Source organism: Rutidosis leptorrhynchoides, chromosome 4 (genome assembly GCF_046630445.1).
Source record: "Rutidosis leptorrhynchoides isolate AG116_Rl617_1_P2 chromosome 4, CSIRO_AGI_Rlap_v1, whole genome shotgun sequence".
Taxonomy (NCBI): Eukaryota; Viridiplantae; Streptophyta; class Magnoliopsida; order Asterales; family Asteraceae; genus Rutidosis; species Rutidosis leptorrhynchoides.
Window position 1 is genome coordinate 267,688,429 of NC_092336.1, and position 20,883 is coordinate 267,709,311.

At 34.5% G+C, this 20,883-nt stretch overlaps 1 protein-coding gene across 1 annotated transcript; it reads left to right on the plus strand.

The window, feature by feature from the left end:
• The first annotated feature begins 431 nt into the window (after positions 1–431).
• Positions 432–4,200, plus strand: LOC139843526 (uncharacterized). The gene is made up of 4 exons (XM_071833629.1): positions 432–826; positions 1,554–2,003; positions 2,266–2,572; positions 3,609–4,200. Exons 1-4 carry the CDS (start codon positions 443–445, stop codon positions 3,743–3,745), a joined length of 1,278 nt encoding a protein of 425 aa, XP_071689730.1. The 5' UTR covers positions 432–442; the 3' UTR covers positions 3,746–4,200.
• Positions 4,201–20,883: the final 16,683 nt, after the last annotated feature.

The window sequence follows — 20,883 nt, forward strand, 5'->3', positions numbered from 1 at the left end:
CGCACCTGTATATATGACTATTGCTAAACACATATAAGTTGAAGACAATTAAAATAATGCCCTTTTTTTCTCACCGAAAAACTGAATTAGAATATCACTACTGGCACGGACTGTGAAGGAAGTTGCGAAAAAAAATAACGCCTAAGCATTTTGGAGGTTAGAAAGCCCCAGAAAGCTCCATAACAAAGGGACAACTGATCATTTCAAAGCTTACATTTTTAATAAAATGAGAAAATTTATGAGTCTCAAACTCTCAATAGGCCCGAATCTATTAGGGGTCAAAATGTTATACTCTAAACTTAAACATATTAATGCCTAAAACACAAACCTTGAGGGTAATATATGTAACATCTTACAAAAATATATAACTAAGGTCCAAATCACAAGATTCAACATTTATAAATCTGTGGTGATTCATCATTTAATTATTTAACAATCATCAATGGAAGAACACAGAGAGTCACTAGTAAGAAAGTCAAAGTCAAACTACTGGATCATTGATGCACTTGAATCAACCAAGTTTTCATGGATCTTTATTGATCAATCAAACCTATGGAAAGCTACACTTTCATGGTTGATGTTTTTCATATTTACAATTGGTGTTCCATTTTTATCACATATTGTGTATCAATGTAATTCATGTGATCATAGTCATCAACGACCCTTTGATTTGATCGTCCAGTTATCACTATCAATTTGCTCGGCTTTATCGTTCATTAGTTTATCGTCGTTTGCTCGTAAATACGGCCTTCGAAATTTCTTGTTTCTTAATAAGTTGCCTGATGTTAGCCTTAAAGTCCGTGATGGTTATTCCGATCAGCTTCATGTAAGTCTTTTGTTTTTTTTTTTTGAAATTTTTTTTTTTATCAAGTTCCAATAATAGGAATTTATAGATTTTGAAATAGTCTTAGTTTTAATCCCTTGAATTTTACTACTATATATATATATATATTTACTGGACAAAAGTTGTTTTTACAAAGTTTCCATTACTTGTTTCAGTTTTTTTTTTTTTTTTTTTTTTTTTTTTTTTTGGACAATAACTTTAGGTGGACATACATATTATGTTGCCATCATTTCAACCATCATAGGTTTTGTTATTTTTTATTAAAAAATATTGTTTGATAAAAACATATGGTTAGGGTGGAAATTGAGGTCATATCTGGTCGGGATTACTTTAACCCGAACGTATTTGATAAAAAGAGATGATAGGCAGTGGCCGAACTTGAACCAGGATACAGATAAAGCGGGTGTAAAAATTTAATAAACTTTTTATTGGGAGCAGGGTTAAACACTAAAAAAACCTTATTTTTTTGTTTATTTATTTTTTAAGTGTAAACTTTTTATTTTCGTTAAATCTAGTGGGACGAATACCCCTTTGGTTAACACTATGTTCCGCCCTTGTTGGAGGTTCAAAAATACTCAACCCGGACACAACCCATATAACCTGTACAGTATAACAAAGAAGTTATGATCTTTCGGTCAATTAACCTGTACAGAGTAAAGGTGTAGGACTATAATGTGTTGACTATATATATGTATATATGTATATGCAGAGATCAATGAAGCTGTTATCTGCATTCATCGTTCCATGTTTTTTAGTCGACAGTGTTTACAAGATATGGTGGTTCAGTTCTGGCGCAAATCAAATACCATATATTTACAACATCTACTTAAGCCACACGTTCGCTTGCGTTTTGCTTTTGTCATCATGGTTATACCGAGCGTCACTCTTTTTTCTCGTTTGTGTTTTATTCAAACTCACATGTTCTTTACAAATTCTTCGGCTGGAGGATTTTGCAAAAGTGTTTGAGAAACAAGCGGACGTGGGTGCAATATTAAAGGAACATCTTGCTATTAGTAGAACTCTGCGTATTATCGGTAACAGATTTCGTGCGTTCATTCTGTCAACTTTGATCCTGGTTACAGCAAGTCAGTTTGCTTCTCTGCTTGTTATAACTAAGACCGGTTCACTTGTCAATATTTCTACTACCGGAGAACTTGCGGTAATCTTACCGTCTTCTGTCTAATTAAAATAAGCATTTTGACCCGTTTAAATGAGTGGGTCTGTCTGGGTTAAGCTTAGGTAAGAATGAAACGGGTCGAAAATAACTATTTTTATTTTATTTTTTGGCAAAACCTTCTAAACTGTTGGACTAAAATATTTGTTTTTGATGATGAAATCATTGATCAACCAACATTTTAATTTTGGACCCACTCGTGTCGTTTTTCTTAAACAGTGACTTTTGGTTTTTGATTGTGTTGCAGATATGCTCGTTGACACTTGTGGCTGGTTTGTGCATATGTTTACGCAGTGCTGCAAAAATTACGCACAAAGTTCAATCCGTGACGAGTTTAGCAGCCAAGTGGCATACTTGTGCTAGTGTCGGCTCATTTTATGATGTGGGCCCTACTGAAGAGACTCCAATGGCTAATGCTAATAACCGGGCTGATTACCATTTTAATGATCGTATGGATTCAGACATGGATGTAGGAGAAGATGATGAGTTGGATAATACAAGGATGGTTCCTATTTATAGAAACACAATTACATACCAGAAGAAACAAGCCTTAGGTGAGTTTTGTTTTCTTTTTTTTAAAGTTTAAAATCCTATATCACAAGAATATAACGGATAAGTTCATATTAGATAATATTTGGCAGAAAGTTTTTAGATAGATCTTAATGAGTAGGTTCTTGTGCTTAAACAGTTATTAGGAAATAATATTCGTAGTACATTTTAACCAAACACTACAAGTTGCAGTAACTAGTTTAAATTATAGGTAGCAACTTTGACCCATTTTCTTATGAAGGGGTCATTATGGGTCATGTTTTGTCTTCATTGGGTAAAATCAATAAAATGGTAACGGATAAATGAGTTGACAGTCTCAAAGAGGTTAAAAAAATCGCCAGTGCGTACAATATTTTATGTTGCTTTTAAAATAATAAAAAAGTTTCAACAATGATGTTAATAGTCATAATTATCACCTTCTTTGGTAAATTTGTAGTAGTCCAAATAAATGGACAAAATGTTTGTGGGTCAAACCAGTTTGACCTGGCCCATTTTGAACCATTCATGACTTGTTTCAAGGTGAACCAGTTATCACCCACTACTCAACCAACTCATGTTGTATGTATTAGTGTTAAACCCAATCCAAACGCCCCTTAAATGTGACCCATCAAGAATGGTTAAAGCCAAAAATAGGCTACAAACTTACACAAGTGTACCGATGTCGCCCACAAACTCATTTCCGTCCTACTGTCGCCTACAAACTTTCAAAAAATGTGCTAATATCAACATTTTATAGTTTTGACCTGTTACATACTAATTTTGAACTGAATTTTTTTTTTTTTTTTTTTTCTTAGAATTAAGATCCAATCCACGAGCGACACGTGCTAATTTTAACCAGTTTAGCCGGTAGCAAGTCATTTTTGTTTAGGGTACACTTTTTGAAAGTTTTTGTTTACATCGGTACACTTTTTGAAAGTTTGTAGGCGACAGTAGGACGGAAATGAGTTTGTGGGCGACATCGGTACATTTGTGTAAGTTTGTGGCCTATTTTTGGCTTTAACCCCATCAAGAATCTTAAATGTTTTTGTTTGTTTCTTGCAGTGACATATTTTGAGAACAACAGAACTGGGATCACTGTTTTCGGATTCATGCTCGATAGATTATCACTACGCATGATTTTTTCAGTTGAAATGTCACTCACACTTTGGCTGCTCAAAAAGACAATCAACTTCTCATGAACCTTAGTTTCCTTTCCAAATTTTTGGCCAATAGATGCTGAAACAAATCCACTTTGTCAACAGCTTCAGTATTAGTATTCCGTCTGTTTCTCGTTAGCACCACTTGGCATCCTATAAAGGGTCCACTCTGTAATCAAGATTCTGGTGTTTCGCCCATTTGCATTTTTCATATGGTGCCGCTTTGCATGCTTCCATCGGACAAATAGTTAAACGGGTCATCTTGGAGTCAAGATCTCTCTTTATTGCCACGTGGCTTATTTAGGGTAGCACCATTTGGCATTGTATATATGGTGGAATGATTGGAGTGTCATACAGTCATCGGGAATCAAGTTGTTTATCTTTTATATTTATATAATATATAATATATATAGTGAGGTATTTGTAATACTTTATGTATGTATACTTGCTTGTACTTTGTGTTTGCTAAAGTGAAGTTATCTATGCTAACATCGAGGTGTGTTTTTTATTATTATCTATGCTAACATTGAGATGTGTTATGTTTTGCGTTTTGGAACTACGTATATGGTTTTTGCGACATAGAATTTTTATAATCATTGTGTTAAAACGTTAGGATAAACATGTTGTACTTCTCTAATTCAAAGATAGTTAATTAACAAGCTAGGAGTTAAATAATCGCATCATTTTCATTAGCTACAAACGTAGAGGTATTTTTTACGTTTTAAAAACCGTGTGTACTTTGTTTCACAAAATATTATATTTGGCCATTATTATGCATAATTTATTGAATTATAAGATTTATTATTCTAAGTTCAAATAAATGAAGATATGGACACATCCCAACACTACTCGTCACGATCTGTTATATATCGCAAAACATTTATATGATATGATTATATATTGTGCACGCCCAAACATGTTCCTATAACAATATGAAATAGAGACGTACTTGAAAAGTTAAAAACTTGTCATAAACTTACAAGCATAAAAACGAAACTTTCCCAAAAACATTGGTTTTATTAACCAACATTATGTTTATGAATAAAGGTACAAACATAGGTATATCAATACTCAATAATATTATGTGTAGTATAACTAGTTGAGAAACCCTCGTAATAATGACGTACGTCACGCCACGACGTGTCACGTGCAACGCGTGGCGCTTTGCTTACTATTATTAAGAACATCGGTCTTGAGCCTTATAAAAGCATTGTCAAGTCAACGCCACGCCACGGGTAGCGTGGCGTACTGAGGAGTTGACTTGTTATTGCTGAGCTGGATCAAAGTCCGAAATATCAGATACATGGAGGACGTGGAGTAGGTTGTAAGAATGATCAGAAGATTCTAGACGCAATTATTGAAGAGTGATCACCCAAATAGCGGTTATTGAAAATAACCGCCGTTTATCTATCTATAAATAGTGGCTCAAAGCCTCATTTGGAGGTTAATCAACATTCACACACGCTAATCTTCTCATCATTCTTACCTTGGAGGCTCGACAAAAGACAAACAACACCACACCCTTCAAATCCAAACTAACCAGAGGAACACCTTCTGAAGGTTAGATCACTTTTTATTCACTTGCACTCGAACCAAGCTTTTTTGGTTTGATCATTTGGTGTCATCCGTGGGACCACAAAAACGTCAATCTTTGCAAACAAGATGTCAGGAGGTTTTGACTTATCGCCAGTCTCAGGTGCTGAGGAGGAACAATAAGACCCCTTAAGACCCGATGTCGAAAGTGGTTATGTGACTCCGAGTGAAAAAGTTCGCCGGACCAGGCTTAACTTTGAAGATAACACCAACACTGGCCAAACGTCTCAGGCCCAGCCAGTCCAGAAAACATTGTTAGCTCCAGCTTGAAAACAATCAATGGAGAGGAGGCCATCCGTTTCTTAGCAAAAGGAGGTTTTGTCTTGCCCTCACTCACAACGGGGGAAGGGGAGAGGAAAACTGGAACGTCGAAGGCGCTAGCTCATGATTCGACACGCGTTACGCCTGAGTTTGGTAAGCAATCAGGCAAGACAAAGGATGCGGCACGCTAGGAGTTAATTCAAACCCTCATCCTGGGCGCTCCGCCTTCCATGAGTGCACAAATTGAGCAGCTCGGCGTGGCGGACGGAATGCTAAATAATTGGTACGCCATAATGGGCGGGGATAATCTGAAGAAACCGTTGGAGCCTTCCGCAACGTCGGAATAATTCATTAGTGAAATTGCAACACACCTGTTGCCCGCTGTTCTCACGACGCCCCTTACGTTGGACATGTATAACGGCAGCAATGACCCAGAGGATTTTATGCAAAAATTTGAGCATGCCATTAAAACTCAACACTGGACAACACCACGGCATACCACATGTTCTCGGGATCAAGAAGAGGCGCATGGGATGACGCATTTGGACGCGCATGGGATCAAGTAGAGGCCACGCGAGTCGCTGTCAAATTTCACCGCCAGGTTTACAACTGAGTATCATAAAATACCCGATCTGTCGGAGTCACAGCAGATCTCTGAGACGGAAGTTGCCCAAAACTTTCATGGACGCTGTCAGGATGGTACATGACTATATACGTTCCGAAGAGTTTGTTAACGCTGCCATTGCCGAACATAAGTCTGGCGGCAAGGATGATAAAGAGGACAAAGGTAACAACCGTAACCAGCAGTCTGGGGGACGTTTCAGGGGCAACGGAGGAAGTAGTAGCAGTGGGCGCTCTGGAAATAAGTTCGATTATCGCAACAACTATCGCCTATATGAGAAATACGATACGAAAAGATTGTCGGAAGAAGAGGATCCTTAATCAATTCCTTGTCCAAAACGCCCAACGAGATATTGACAATGAAAGAAATTAGCAAAAATTTCCAGCCACCCAAGCCCATGTTGCCGCGCTTCGCGATAGACGAAAGTCAATATTGTATCTTTCATGAAGACAAGGGGCATGACGTTGACAACTGCCAGGAGTTAAAAAAAATATCATAATTGAACGTTTAAAGTTGGGTGAATTTGATCACTTGAAGCCTTTTAGCAAGGGAGGTTCCGCCACTCGGAAGTTCGCCTGGCAGAAAAACAGATAGAAGGCAACCGATAAGCACATCCACATGATACAAATGTGGCACTCGGGCCACGTTAGAAAATCTGAAGCGTTGGAGGAATGGTAGTGTGCGCCGATCACATTCCCGGCGTTCTGGAAAAATTGTCCATCAGATTCACCTTTAATAGTCACCGCCACTATCGGACACTTTCGGGTGTCCTGGATTTATATTGATATGGGTAGCGTTGTTGACATTCTGTATGAACATTGTTTTTTTTTTTTATTTCCACAGGACGTAATAGACAAGTTGAAACCACCGCTACACCCGTAGCGGGTTTTACAAACTTTGCACCTGGGACGCGTGAGTATCTACGTGACGGTAGGTGATGACCATCGGCACCGTACTGTATTGCTGACATTCGTGGTGGTTCGTAGTCAATCCAAATACTATGTTATCTTGAGATGGACATCGTTACAAGAACTGGGTGCCATAACTTCAACGGTTCACGGTATGTTGAAGTTCCCCACAACGTCAGGCGCCATGACCCTACTCTCAGACCGCACCCGATTTGTGCCCAAGTTAGCCAGCCGGTCTTTCAGACGGCACCGGTAGTGCAGGAAGGAGGTATTATCGTCAATCATGCATTCCCAGAAAAGGTTATCAAAATTGGGAATGCTTTTTCGGAGGAAACCAAAAGTGCTTTATGCGAGTTGTTATCTAAGAATGCAGACAACTTTTCCTGGCAAGAATCAGACATGATGGGAGTACCAAGGGAAGTGGCAGAGCACCGTCTGAATGCAAATCCAATTATAACACCGGTACGGCAGAAGAAGAGAGGAATGACACCGGAACGCAGTGCATTTCTACGTAACAAAGTGGATAAGCTCGTTGATGCCAATATCTAAAGGGAAGACATTTTTTACCAAAATCGAAGCACAATTTTTTTTAAACTTAGGTCCCATTAAAGTTAAATACATCATAATGCAAGATCTGTTTAACGATAGTTTTAACGTGCCCAATATACAACAAAATACATGTTTAACATGTGTCTAAATCCAAAACATACAATTCGACGCCTTTTGACCCGTTACACAACAAGCGGGTAATTACGATGCATTTACACTACAAACCGGGTTAAGACTCAATAACCCAACCCGATACCAAGAGCATAATCCCGGGGACTACCAAATCCCCAATCCGCGCCCAAATATTCAAAAGCTAATCCTCCAAGATTAAGCAACGTCTAACAACCCTAGTCTAGCAACTAGGTAACTCCGCATCAACGATACCTATAAAAAGGTAAACAACGAGAGGGGTAAGCATAAAGCTTAGTGAATGCAATAATTATACATATACATATATAATCTACTTACTTGCAAACACTTACACAATTACCGCATACACGCTAGCAATCTAATTAGCATACTATCACAAAGTATAAGGCTAATAATCTCCAATACCGCAAGCTAGCATAACCAATAGCATATATTCATCACAATATAAAAATGCTAAATAAATAACACACACACACACACAATATGGTTAACCATACTCGCGTCATGGTGCTACCGGCTCTTTGGTTCACACCATACGCACTTGTCATGATGCTACCGGCTCTTTGGTTCACATCACAACTTGAGTCATACTCACGCTAAAGTGCTACCGGCTCTTTGGTTCACACTCAAACAAACTCACGCTAAGGTGCTACCGGCTCTTTGGTTCACACTCAAACAAACTCACGCTAAGGTGCTACCGAATCTTTGGTTTACACCCTAACAACTCATGCTATAGTGCTACCGGCTCTTTGGTTCACAATACAACACACATGCCATGATGCTACCGGCTCTTTGGTTCACATCATAGCACATTCGCACATGCTATGGCACTACCGGCTCTTTGGTTGATACCATAGCACACAAATAAATACACTATATACATACACGTATAATTATTCCACTCACCATGGAATGCCCGCACAAGTCATGTATAACATGATCTCCATCCTCATATCCGAGCAAGCAACCACCTATATCACACATAGGCACAATATGCATATAAATAACAATTCTCTAAAAGAGAACCCGACACTCACATCCCTTAGTCGAGGGATCTCACCTTGCTCATTTGACCCGCCCATTTATCTCCTAATGAGCTCAAACCAATTACCACTTCGGGTGGTAATTTAAACACATCCTAATAAGTACAAGTTAACCCAATTTGTACTTTACACTAACTAGACCAACCTAGGTCCTGACACTAGATTACTACTTAAGTAGTGATCATTTCAAACACCATTTACATAAAAACCACATGTGCAATATTGACCCATATTGCTTTTGATCACAGTTGACTTATGTTAAAACATCACTTTGACTCAAAATCACTTCTCATGTGTGATTACTTCCAAAAACGACATTTAACACTTAACACAAGTGTTTAAACATCCATTTGACCAAAACTAGTGTCATCATCAAATTCGACCCAATTAACTTACCCATTTTGACATAAGTCCCAAAAATGCCCAAAATCACTAACGGCTAGTTATTATATTTTCAAAACATCAATATCACTAACAACCTTTAAATCTAGAGGTTTAACACCGAAATCATGACAAATACTTCCAAATTCGTCATCAAACCCTAAACCCACAATAATTGGGTTTACTTACACAACACATACAACAAAACCCCCAATTTCATGAGAAATGGGGTTCATAACCCAACACTAGCTCAAACCTTAACCCCAAATAAAAATCAAAGTAAATAAAATCAGAGTTAAGACTTACCACCACTACCCAAACGTAACTAAGAGCAAGAGGAACAACTTTAACTCTTGAGCTTTCACCCGAATCGAACTTCTTCCTCCTAGATTGAAGCTTTCTCACTCTAAAATCACCCTCTCTCTAGGATATGTTGGGAGTGTTTGTGTGTGTGTGAAGAGTGAGATAGAGATAAGGTTTGGATCAGTTTTGGGGCTTAAAACCCGTCCACAAGTGAAAAGACTCAAATGCCCCCAAATTAAACCCCAAAAACGAGTTCAAAATGGTCAATCTGCACATCTGTCGCGTTTTGCGACTACCTGTAGCGTTTAGCGACACCCAGGCGCGATACACCTGACCAAATCGTGACGAAGTGACCAGGGCGAAGATTTTCAAGCCGTCGCGTTTTGGACCACTCCATCGCGTTACGCGATGAACTGAAACGCGATATACTAAGCTTAAACGCGATATCTGCGGCTCTTCAACTCAATTTCAGTTTTCAGCTTCAATTTAAAAGTTCAGGGACTGAAGTTGTCTGATTCTGATGTAAATTCTGAAAATGCATAAGTGTTAGGTAGACTTTCAGTGACACTTTCTGATGCACACTTTTACTGACACTTTCGTATGTATAAAATTCAGGGTGTTACAACTCTCCCCCACTTATAATGGATCACGTCCCCGTAATCCTCATCATTTACCAAGAGGTAAGTACTACATTGCCTTAACCCTTACATACAATAGGGACCACGCCCTACGATCCTACGAAACACAACCAAGCTCGACATCCATAATATCTTCCATTATTCCGAAGATTTCACCACACGCTAATAATTACTAGTGTGCATTACCGCAACAAGCTGTATCTCATACACTCATTGCCCTAAATGCCCACTTAGGGAATGCTAAAACGCCATGTACCCCTACAAGTTCTCTCGGGCTACAACCCCCAAAAATCTACGTCCATAACTATATCACAAATGCGATCTACTAGGTCCACTACGCTGTGACCCAAGTCTTGCATTATTCCAAAGTGAGAAGGATTCATGTCGCATTAAAACTTCGTACTTCATCGGTTCATAAACGCCATACTCAACTAGCCAATCGTGTATGTTCTCTATAACAATAACCAACTTCCCCCATCTCCGCAACTGGATTATTCCTTGAACGAAGAAATTTTGATATCACCAAAATAATTGAAGGTATTTCGTATGCCCGAGAGACATATTAAATTAACGTGGCTAATATGTTTTGATCCAAGTTGGGTCATACCCAATAACAAGCTTACTGACACCTTATTCGTATTTGATCTTAGCGATTGGATCGTTGATTAAATACGCGAAACTTGGATTTTAGGAAAATGGTTTTCTAAAATAATATTACTTGATGTATATATAAGTTATGGAATAATTTATATAATATGGATTTAATTATTTATAGGTTAAATAATTAATTTAGTTATGTTACATTTTATAAAATTAGTTTTATAAATAAAATGTACATAATTAATAATAATAACATGGAAGTTTATAAAAGGGAGGGGTTTTATAAAATTAGTTTTATAAAAACTATTTTATAAAACAAATGGGAGAGTGGCATGGGAATTTGAGTTCTTGTGTTCAAGAACTTATAATTTTGACCATTTTGTTTTCCCATATCCATATGTACATGTCTAGCTCTCTTGGAGAGACACACACATGCAAATATATCAAGAAAACAAGCAAAAATTCTGCTCCTTTTGAGCTATTTCTGGCCGAGACTTTTAAAGGGAAAAGAGGGTTCAATTTTCTTTTTTGCAAGCTTATTTCAAGTGTCATTAAATCCTAACCAAAAGCTAGGGTGTTGGTGCACAATTTTAGGGTATAACAACTTGAGGTTTCATTCTTTTGGAGCTCCATTCATCATCATCTTCTTTACTTTTACCTCCTAACTTGGAGAAGGTATAAACTCCTTTCATACTTCTAATTTGTAAGCATATTTAATAACTTGATCCTATTTGGGATTTAACTAAAATTGGTTAAAGATTAACAAGTTCAAAATGGTTATATATATATATATATATATATATATATATATATATATATATATATATATATATATATATATACATGCTTCCGCCTTGTTTGATTCTTAAAATGTTTTAAGTATATTGAAACTTGTTAAATCCCATCAATGGTATCAGAGCCAAAGTCTATGGATTATGCTTCTTACATGGTCATTAAACCCATTATATCTTTGCATTTTATGAACATGCATGCAAGTAAAATGCAAAAACTTTGGGTTTTGGGTGGTACCCTATTTTGGCCGAATTTGGGAGGGTCCAAAAGGTGGTTTTGGGTTTGCCATTTGGTTAATATTTATTGATATATCGATGTTCACAATCATAGCCAAGACCTTGTGTTTGAATGAATGTTTGTTTGGTTGATTTGTTAATCTTTCAATGTGGTTGTAATATTCATTCAATTTGGTTTGTAATAATATTCATTTGGTTATGTAATTTATTTTATATTTGGTATGTAAAATAGATTAGGTTGTATTTCATTTTCTAGATAAAATGTATTAGGATATATTTTATAACAAGATGAAGATACAAGAAGAAAAAGGAAGAACACAAGAAGAATGTATTTGGATGCAAGATTTAGTGGGAGATGTAAAAATCTCCTACTTTGTGTTATGACCCATTAACCGGTGAGATTTATTTTCGGCTAAACAAATGTCCACCAAAAGGCTTGATTGTGAACATATTGTTTTGCATGTGTGGTTTTTTATTTGTTTGATTATGGATTGTATGTTTTGTTGCTACAACAAATCAACAAAACAAAAATATAATTTAATTGGTTAAATTGGATATTATTAACCACATGCAAAGAGAAAAACTTCAATTTAATTGGTTAAATTAAAATGGCTAAAAGGATTTAATAATTGGTTATTAAGACATAATAAAATGGTTTATTTTCAAAGTAATAAAATTGGCTTTATTACAAGACATGAAAATCTTTTCATAAGTACCACACACTAAATGCATGTTAGTGTATGGTATAAATGTTTTCTTAAACTAGAAATTATGAAAACTTAAAATCACTTTTAATAACAAGGTAAACAAGTTTAACGCTGTCCTTTTGTGTGACACTTAGGCATATTAGGGAACTCATGATGAGATAAAGGTCACCTAACCATTATGAGCAAACTAATATGATTAAGGTGAATTTCGCATGCTTGTGGGATAAAGATCACCTAACCACTTGTATGTTAAGTTTACATGTCTACACAAGTAAGATGACTTATTTTGGGAATCATGAACTTAGGGTCACCGAAGCATGAGGAACAAAAAGGTGTTGATGGGATAAATATGCCATGCAAAAGTATTGCATGATCCCATAACTTAGAAGTTGCAAAAGGACTGCAATTGTCATATAATGACTACCTAGCTAAATCAAATGACGGGATAAAGGTCACCTAACTGAAATTTGGTTTACCGTTGGATTCTAAAATTTAATATATCAATTGGATTTAAAAGGGTATTGATTGTTAAATTAATATAAATACTTAAACGAACTTTGTTAAATTTTGTAGATGGCCACTCTAACGACCCGTCCTAATCCATCAGGACGAATACATTACATTTGGTTACATCGCGAGGTACTTGACCTCTATATGATACAATTTTACAAACATTGCATTCGTTTTTAAAAGACAAACTTTCATTACATCGAAAGTTGACGACATGCATACCATTTCATAATATATCCAACTATAATTGACTTAATAATAATCTTAATGAACTCAATGACTCGAATGCAACGTCTTTTGAAATATGTCATGAACGACTCCAAGTAATATCTCTAAAATAAACAAATGTACAGCGGAAGATTTCTTTCATACCTGAGAATAAACATGCTTTCAAGTATCAACCTAAAGGTTGGTGAGTTCATTAGTTTATCATAAACGATCATTTCAATATTTTAATAGACCACAAGATTTCCGTTTATAAATATATGTACACTCGCAAGTGTATAAAACCGTTCTGCTTATGTTGAGGCCTCAGTAACTAACCTTAACAATAACATAATAAGTCATCTTCGCAAAGATGGATATGTACACTCGCAAGTGTATAAATAATCCTAGAAAAACTAAACATCTGCCCACTAGCTCTTATGTCTAGTGCAGCCTACAGGATGGGGGTGTTAAGGTAGATAGATCTATCTTTAGGATTCGCGCTCACATGCTCTTATAACATGTAACTAAATTACCTAGCACATCAATCCGCAAAATTATCATTTTTGATCACTTGTCTCTATTTTGTAAAGCATTTATAAAAGCAGCGCATGTATTCTCAGCCCAAAAATATATATTGCAAAAGCAATTAAAAAGGGAGCAAATGAAACTCACAATATTGTATTTTGTAGTAAAAATACATATGACGACATTGAACAACGCAGGGTTTTCCTTGGATTCACGAACCTATATCATTTGTATATTTATTAACATACGTATCGTAATCGAATAAGTTTGTATATATATATAATTTACTAATTATATCATTTTTATATTAATAATATATATACGTCTCATATATTTATTTTGTATATAAAAATATTAATTTTGTTATGTTATAAGTATTAAATATATCTTTATATATATATCATTTGTTTATTAAGATAATTATTATAGTAATACTCAATTAATATTTGTAATGATAAATATGATAATCATTTTAATACTAATAATGATAATATTCATAATAATACTTATAATATTAATATTGATAGTAATGTAAATAATGATTTTTAAACATGAAGATAATAGTAATATTAATGATAATAATAATAATACTAATAACAACACCTATGTTAATGATAATAATAATACTAATACTTTATAATAATAATGATAATGACAATAATAATAATACTTAAAGATAATACTAATTTGATAATAATAATAATAATAACAATGATGATAAGTGTAATACTAACAATAATAATAATAATAATAATTATAATAACAATACTAATAAATGTTCATTAATCTTTATATTAGTCATAATAATAATAGTAATAATTGTATTACTAGTAATAACAATAATAATATTAATAACAATAATAATAATAATAATAATAATAATAATAATAATAATAATAATAATAATAATAATAATAATAATAATAATAATAATAATAATAATAATAAAGAAAAAAAATGAAAACTACCTTAAGGAGGTTTCCAAAAAAAATTGCCTTGGACAAGGCTCGAACCCGAGACCTCTCAGTTAACCCCAACACCCTAAACCATGGAACCGTTTCATTTTATCTGTTTACTATCCATTCGAATTTTGTTTAAACTATCCTACTGTTTTCTCTTATGCTTCTTGAAAATATAATCGGCCAAGGATCATACTAACATCGCGTTTAATTGTTGGTTTTAAAACTAATCGAAACAGAACCATTTAGAATGTGATGGAATTATTTAGCAAACGTAAAAAAAAAAAAAAAAAAAATTATCAAACACAGCCTGCTGCTGTCGCGATGGGTTTTAAAAAAAAATTCTTTGATTTTGCAAATTATAACATTTTAGGGTATGATTCCAACATGAAATAGTTTACTAATCGTGTTTAGAAACTATTGGAATCATCAATTGAATTCAAAACTCAAACACGAACACGAATTTCTCAAAGAACAATTCAGTTGATTTTATTTATAATAAACTTTGACTCGTGAATTACAACTCGATAAGAAGAATAGGAACCTGAGATTTTAAAGAAAGTTTAAGTATAAGATTCTTAATAAAACTGCATTTATAGATTTTGAAATGGAATTCGAAATTGAATTTTGGTTGAAATTGTTCAAGAACATGTATCTGTATATGTTTTCTCTCAAAATTCTGTTTTTAATTCCTCAATTGAAGAGTGGATAGCTATAAATAAGGATAGTACTCTAAAATATTGCTGCAGTATCATGAAGTAATCAATTCTTGTTTGTATTACAACTTGATTTCGACAATTCAAGTGGAGCAGACAGGAAGTACAGAAGAATAAAGAAAGAGATCAACTCCTAATCTGATTTTTAGCTTGTTATTGTGAACTAATTCTGATTTAGAAAAGATTCAAAGACAGAAAACAAAAGTGATTATAGTTTGAAAGCTATGTAAAACAGATTACAATATTTCCTGTATGTATTAAACTATTTTTACATGTATATATATATATCACACCCCCAGTTAGGGCCTGGGCGAAATGTGACTTAATATCAAAATATACCAACATATTATAATAACGAGAACAATACTAAATGAGAAAGTTAAACTTTATGGAGTACGCAGCGAAAAATGAAATGTCTTTACAAAGGAGTAAAGTAAATGTTTAAATGCAATAGTAATAAATACGATAATCTCTTGATCCTATGTCCAAGTAGCATCACATAAGCAGTAGATAAGTAAGCTTGAATCAAACAGCACCTGAGACAAAACATGTTAAAGTGTCAACCAAAAGGTTGAGTGAAGTTCATAGGTTTAACAAAAGTTTGACCGTTGTTTTAGACCACAAGATTTAGTTTGTAAAGTTGGTCTTCCGCAGGATCAAAAAGTTATGCCAAAGCGTGATATTTAGACTAAACGTTCAAGTTTGCCCCATGACAAGTTGTGTCTGTCCTTATCGGTTTAATTTCATTATCAAGTAATACAAAGACTTAGTCAAATGTATCGGGGACGTTACTCCCGATAGGCCTACCCCCAATAATTAAGCATGCAGCAGCAATTAAAAATATCACTATAGGGACTTAGTCAGACATAGCCGGGTATAGCATAGTTTAACAGTTTGGTACTTGTGTATAAATTGTAAAAAAGTAAAAACATCATGTGTCTCACCCCAAGTAAAGTAAGTAAGTTTGCTAGCAATAAAGAGAGGCTATGAATTCACCTTAAATAGCAGTTGAAGTATTCCACGCAAGAAGGAAAGTAAAGCAAGTAAGTGATCTGGATATCAACCTTGAGGTATAACGTTTGACTAGTTAATGTCTAACTGACATAAATTATGTTTATTAATATAGCAACTATATTGACAGTGACAGTTTTCGAGAAAAGTTCCTATTTCTCAAAAGTTTCTATTTTTGGAAACTTACTATTTATGGAAAGCTTCCACTTATAGTAAGCTTCTAGTTTAAAAATGTTCGGGTTATAATTCTTAACAAAGATATTGTACAATCTCGCCCAAACTTCGTTGCTAACATGCAAGTCACTCGAATGATCTATTGTTACCGAGGGGCCCAGGATCTCTTGACCAGAATCTAAGTCTTGGCATTCGAGATCCACAAGCGTCCCATAATAGTAACAAGGATCACCCTAGGCCACAAGTAGCGGTGAGGTTTATAGTCTTTGTACGCTATCTTTAATTATAACCTTCACGTTAGGTGCGTATATACATATATATTCATTAATTCGATTTTAATTTTAATTCCTATATATTAATTCATAAAAATACTTTTATAACTTTTAGTAACATAGATTACTAATTATAACATGTTATTTATTTTATTTTTAATTGCATATAATTTATAACATTATTTACATGTTTTGGTAAAAAATAAAATAATAAACCGAAGTAAAAAGTAAAAAGTAAAAAGTAAGAAAATAATACTTACTATTAGTAATTCTTCAAAGAGAGAATGAGTGTAATTTTGGTGTGAGTTTGAATGAGAAATGAGGGGTATTTATACTTGAAAAAATTAGGTAAAAAGAATAAAATAATTAAAAGAAAAAAAATATTTTAATTTTTAATGGGATTTTAAAATTCAAAAGTATTAAATGTTAGGTCATCGGATAATGTACAAAATAAAATAATAAAAGTAGTTTTTCCATTATAATTTTTAATTAAAAAGTATTTTATTTATTTATTTATTTATTTATTTTTAATTAATTTATTTTAAGGATTTTTTTTATATAAATAAACAAATTGATTTAGTGCTTTTCCAAGAATATTTATCAATATTTTTTTTTAATTTTATGTAATTAATAAATACAAATTTTACATAAAAATAATAAATAATTCTCTATTTTATATTTTTAACAATAATTATGATTTTAATTATTAAACTATAGTTTTAGTAAGTTTGTAAATATTATTACATTTATATATAATTGGATTTATTATATAGTTAAACATATAATACGTTAAGTATATAATAAAAGTGATACAAAGTTTATATACTTAGTTAAATTATGTCAAATTATATAAATTAATAATATATTATTTATTTAAGCGTACATTGTTGACTAAAAATTACTATTCGGTCAATATTTAATTGTATATAACAACCCTTAATACATATAGTCAGGCAGATAACCCTGGGGTTAATTCAGTAAATTTAGAATTCGAAAAGTGAGGGTTGTTACAGTACCTCCCTGTTAATAAAAACTTCATCTCGAAGTTTTAGGTAGACTTCTCGGATGCATCAGCGGTTGAGAAGAGATGGGGATATTTCTGTTTCATTTGGTCTTCACGTTCCCAGGTATACTCGGGGCCACGTCGTGAATTCTAACGGATCTTAACAACAGGTATGGTGCTTTGTTTTAAGTGTTTAGCAGATCGGTCCATGACTTCTACGGTTCCTTTATGAAGTGCATTTTATCATCAATGTGAATGTCATCCAAAGGAATAACGAGAGTGTCATCAGCAATACACCATTTAAGATTTAAGAGATGAAACACATCATATACTTGACTGAGTTCGGTTGGTAGTTCTAATCGATATGCCACGGGACCAATTCTTTCAGTGATTGTGAAAGGTCCAACATATCGTGGACTGAGTTTACTTCATTTAACGAAACGGACAACACCTTTCCAAGGGGATACTTTCAACATGAATTTATCTCCAACTTGGTATTCGATCTCCTTTCGTTTCTTATCGACATAACTCTTCTGTCGGCTACGGGAAGTTTCTAAACGTTGCTTGATTTGTACGATCTTTTCGGTAGTTTCGTGAATAATTTCAGGACTAGTTAAATGTCTGTCCTCAAGTTCATCCCAACACAGAGGGGATCTACACTTCCGTCTATATAGAGCTTCAAAAGGTGTAGCTTTAATGCTAGAGTGATAACTGTTGTTATAAGGAAATTCAACCAAAGGCAGATGTCTATCCCAGCCTTTGGCGAAGTCGATAACACAAGTGCGAAGCATATCTTCCAATGTTTGAATGGTTCGTTCACCTTGACCATCGGTTTGCGGATGATAACCAGTACTCATGTCGAGTTGAGTTCCAAGAGCAGTTTGTTAGGATTTCCAGAATCGGGAAGTGAATCTACTGTCGCGATCGGATATGATTGATATAGGAACACCATGACGAGAGACAATTTCTTTGATATACAGTTGTGACAATCTCTCCATCTTGTCGGTCTCCTTGATCGGTAAGAAATGAGCAGATTTAGTAAGACGATCTACTATTACCCATATAGTATCATTTCCAATAGAAGTCTTGGGCAATTTAGTAATAAAGGCTATAGCGATACATTCCTACTTCCACTGCGGAATATCGGGTTGTGTCAACAGACCATAAGGCTTTTGATGTTCAGCCTTGACTTTCAAACAAGTGAGACACTTACTAACATAAGCAGCAATGTCGGTTTTCATGTTAGGCTACCAGTAGAATTCCTTCACATCGTGGTACATCTTACTGGAACCTGGATGAATAGAATACCTAGTCTTATGCACTTCATCCAAGACTAGTTCACGGAGATTACCGAAGCGAGGAACCCAAATTCTATTGCCAAAGTACCGTGTACCATTAGCTTTCACTTGGAGTTGGTTCTCGAAACCGATAGGTCCTTCACCTTCGATAAGTGTTGGTTTAATAGCTTCTAGTTGAGCTTCGCAAATTCGTGATATAAGATTTGATTTGATTTTTTGGTTTAAGGCACGAACACGTTTAACATCGTTTTTTCGACTAAGGGCATCGGCAAATACATTTGCCTTGCCAGGATGATATTCCATCTTACAGTCATAATCGTTCAATAACTCGATCCATCGACTTTGCCTCATATTCAGCTGTTTTTGATCAAAGATGTGTCGAAGACTTTTATGGTCAGTGTACACCGTAAACTGGGTACCATATAGATAATGTCTCCATATCTTTAATGCAAATACCACGGCACCTAACTCAAGGTCGTGTGTGGTATAGTTCTCCTCGTGTTTCTTCAACTGTCTAGATGCGTAGGCAATAACCTTTTCACGTTGCATTAAAACACAACCAAAGCCTTTCTTTGAGGCATCGCAGTAAACAACAAAATCGTTAGTACCTTCAGGTAACGATAGAATCGGGGCTGTGGTCAACTTCTCCTTCAGAATCCTGAAAGCAGATTCCTGTTCTTCGGACCACTCAAATTTCTTCTCTTTTTGTGTTAGCTTCGTAAGAGGTTTAGCAAGAAGTGAAAAATCCTTTATAAATCTCCGATAGTAACCGGCAAGTCCCAAAAATTGGCGAACATACTTCGCAGTCTTTGGTATCTCCCAGTTCTGAATAGCAGTGATTTTAGCAGGATCAACATGTATTCCTCTTCTATCAACAACATGTCCAAGGAATTGTACGTTTTTGAGCCAAAACTCGCACTTAGAGAATTTAGCATAAAGTTGTTCCTTTCGTAAGAGTTCAAGAATCATACGCAAATGTTGCTCATGTTCTTTCTCACTCTTGGAATAGATCAAGATGTCATCAATGAATACAATGATGAATTTTGTAGATAGGGTTTGCAAACACGGTTCATAAGATCCATGAACACAGTAGGAGCATTGGTCAAACCAAAAGGCATGACACAGAATTCATAGTGCCCATAACGAGTGCGAAAAGCAGTCTTAGGAATATCGGATTCCTTGACTCTAAGTTGGAGATATCCGGTGTGATGATCCGGAAAATTTTGACTAATTTTAAATCAAACTCTCGATACGATTTAATTTTTTTTACGCGATAAGTAAAGTCTGATAGGTTGAGTCTCAAAATTTTTGAACTATTTAATTACCTTTCGACTGTTCCCGACGATTCACGAACAACTGGTTGTAAATAGATATGTATATATATATATATATAAATATATGTATATATGTTATAACTTGAAATACGTTAGTAAACTATTATATGATTTAGTTATTATAACTAAATATGTAAAATAACTTATGATTTAATAAAACTTGTTATTAAAACAAATATTTTTTTTATAATATCAATGGGAAAGGGGAGGCTTACTTATTATTTCACTTAGCGAATTTCAATATTTTTTTATATAGACGATGGATAGATAGACAGTGATATAAAGTGATATATTGATAGAAAGATTGAGATGGCATGTTTTCTTTCAACTTGTGATTTATTTGGTTTATATATGTATAATAAATATACACTAAGTACATGCTTATCAC

Coding starts and splice junctions, on each gene's coding strand:
- LOC139843526 (XM_071833629.1), top strand. CDS start 443: ATGGAAGAACACAGAGAGTCACTAGTAAGAAAGTCAAAGTCAAACTAC. Junction 2,004..2,265: donor CTACTACCGGAGAACTTGCG/GTAATCTTACCG, acceptor ATTGTGTTGCAG/ATATGCTCGTTGACACTTGT. Junction 2,573..3,608: donor CCAGAAGAAACAAGCCTTAG/GTGAGTTTTGTT, acceptor TGTTTCTTGCAG/TGACATATTTTGAGAACAAC.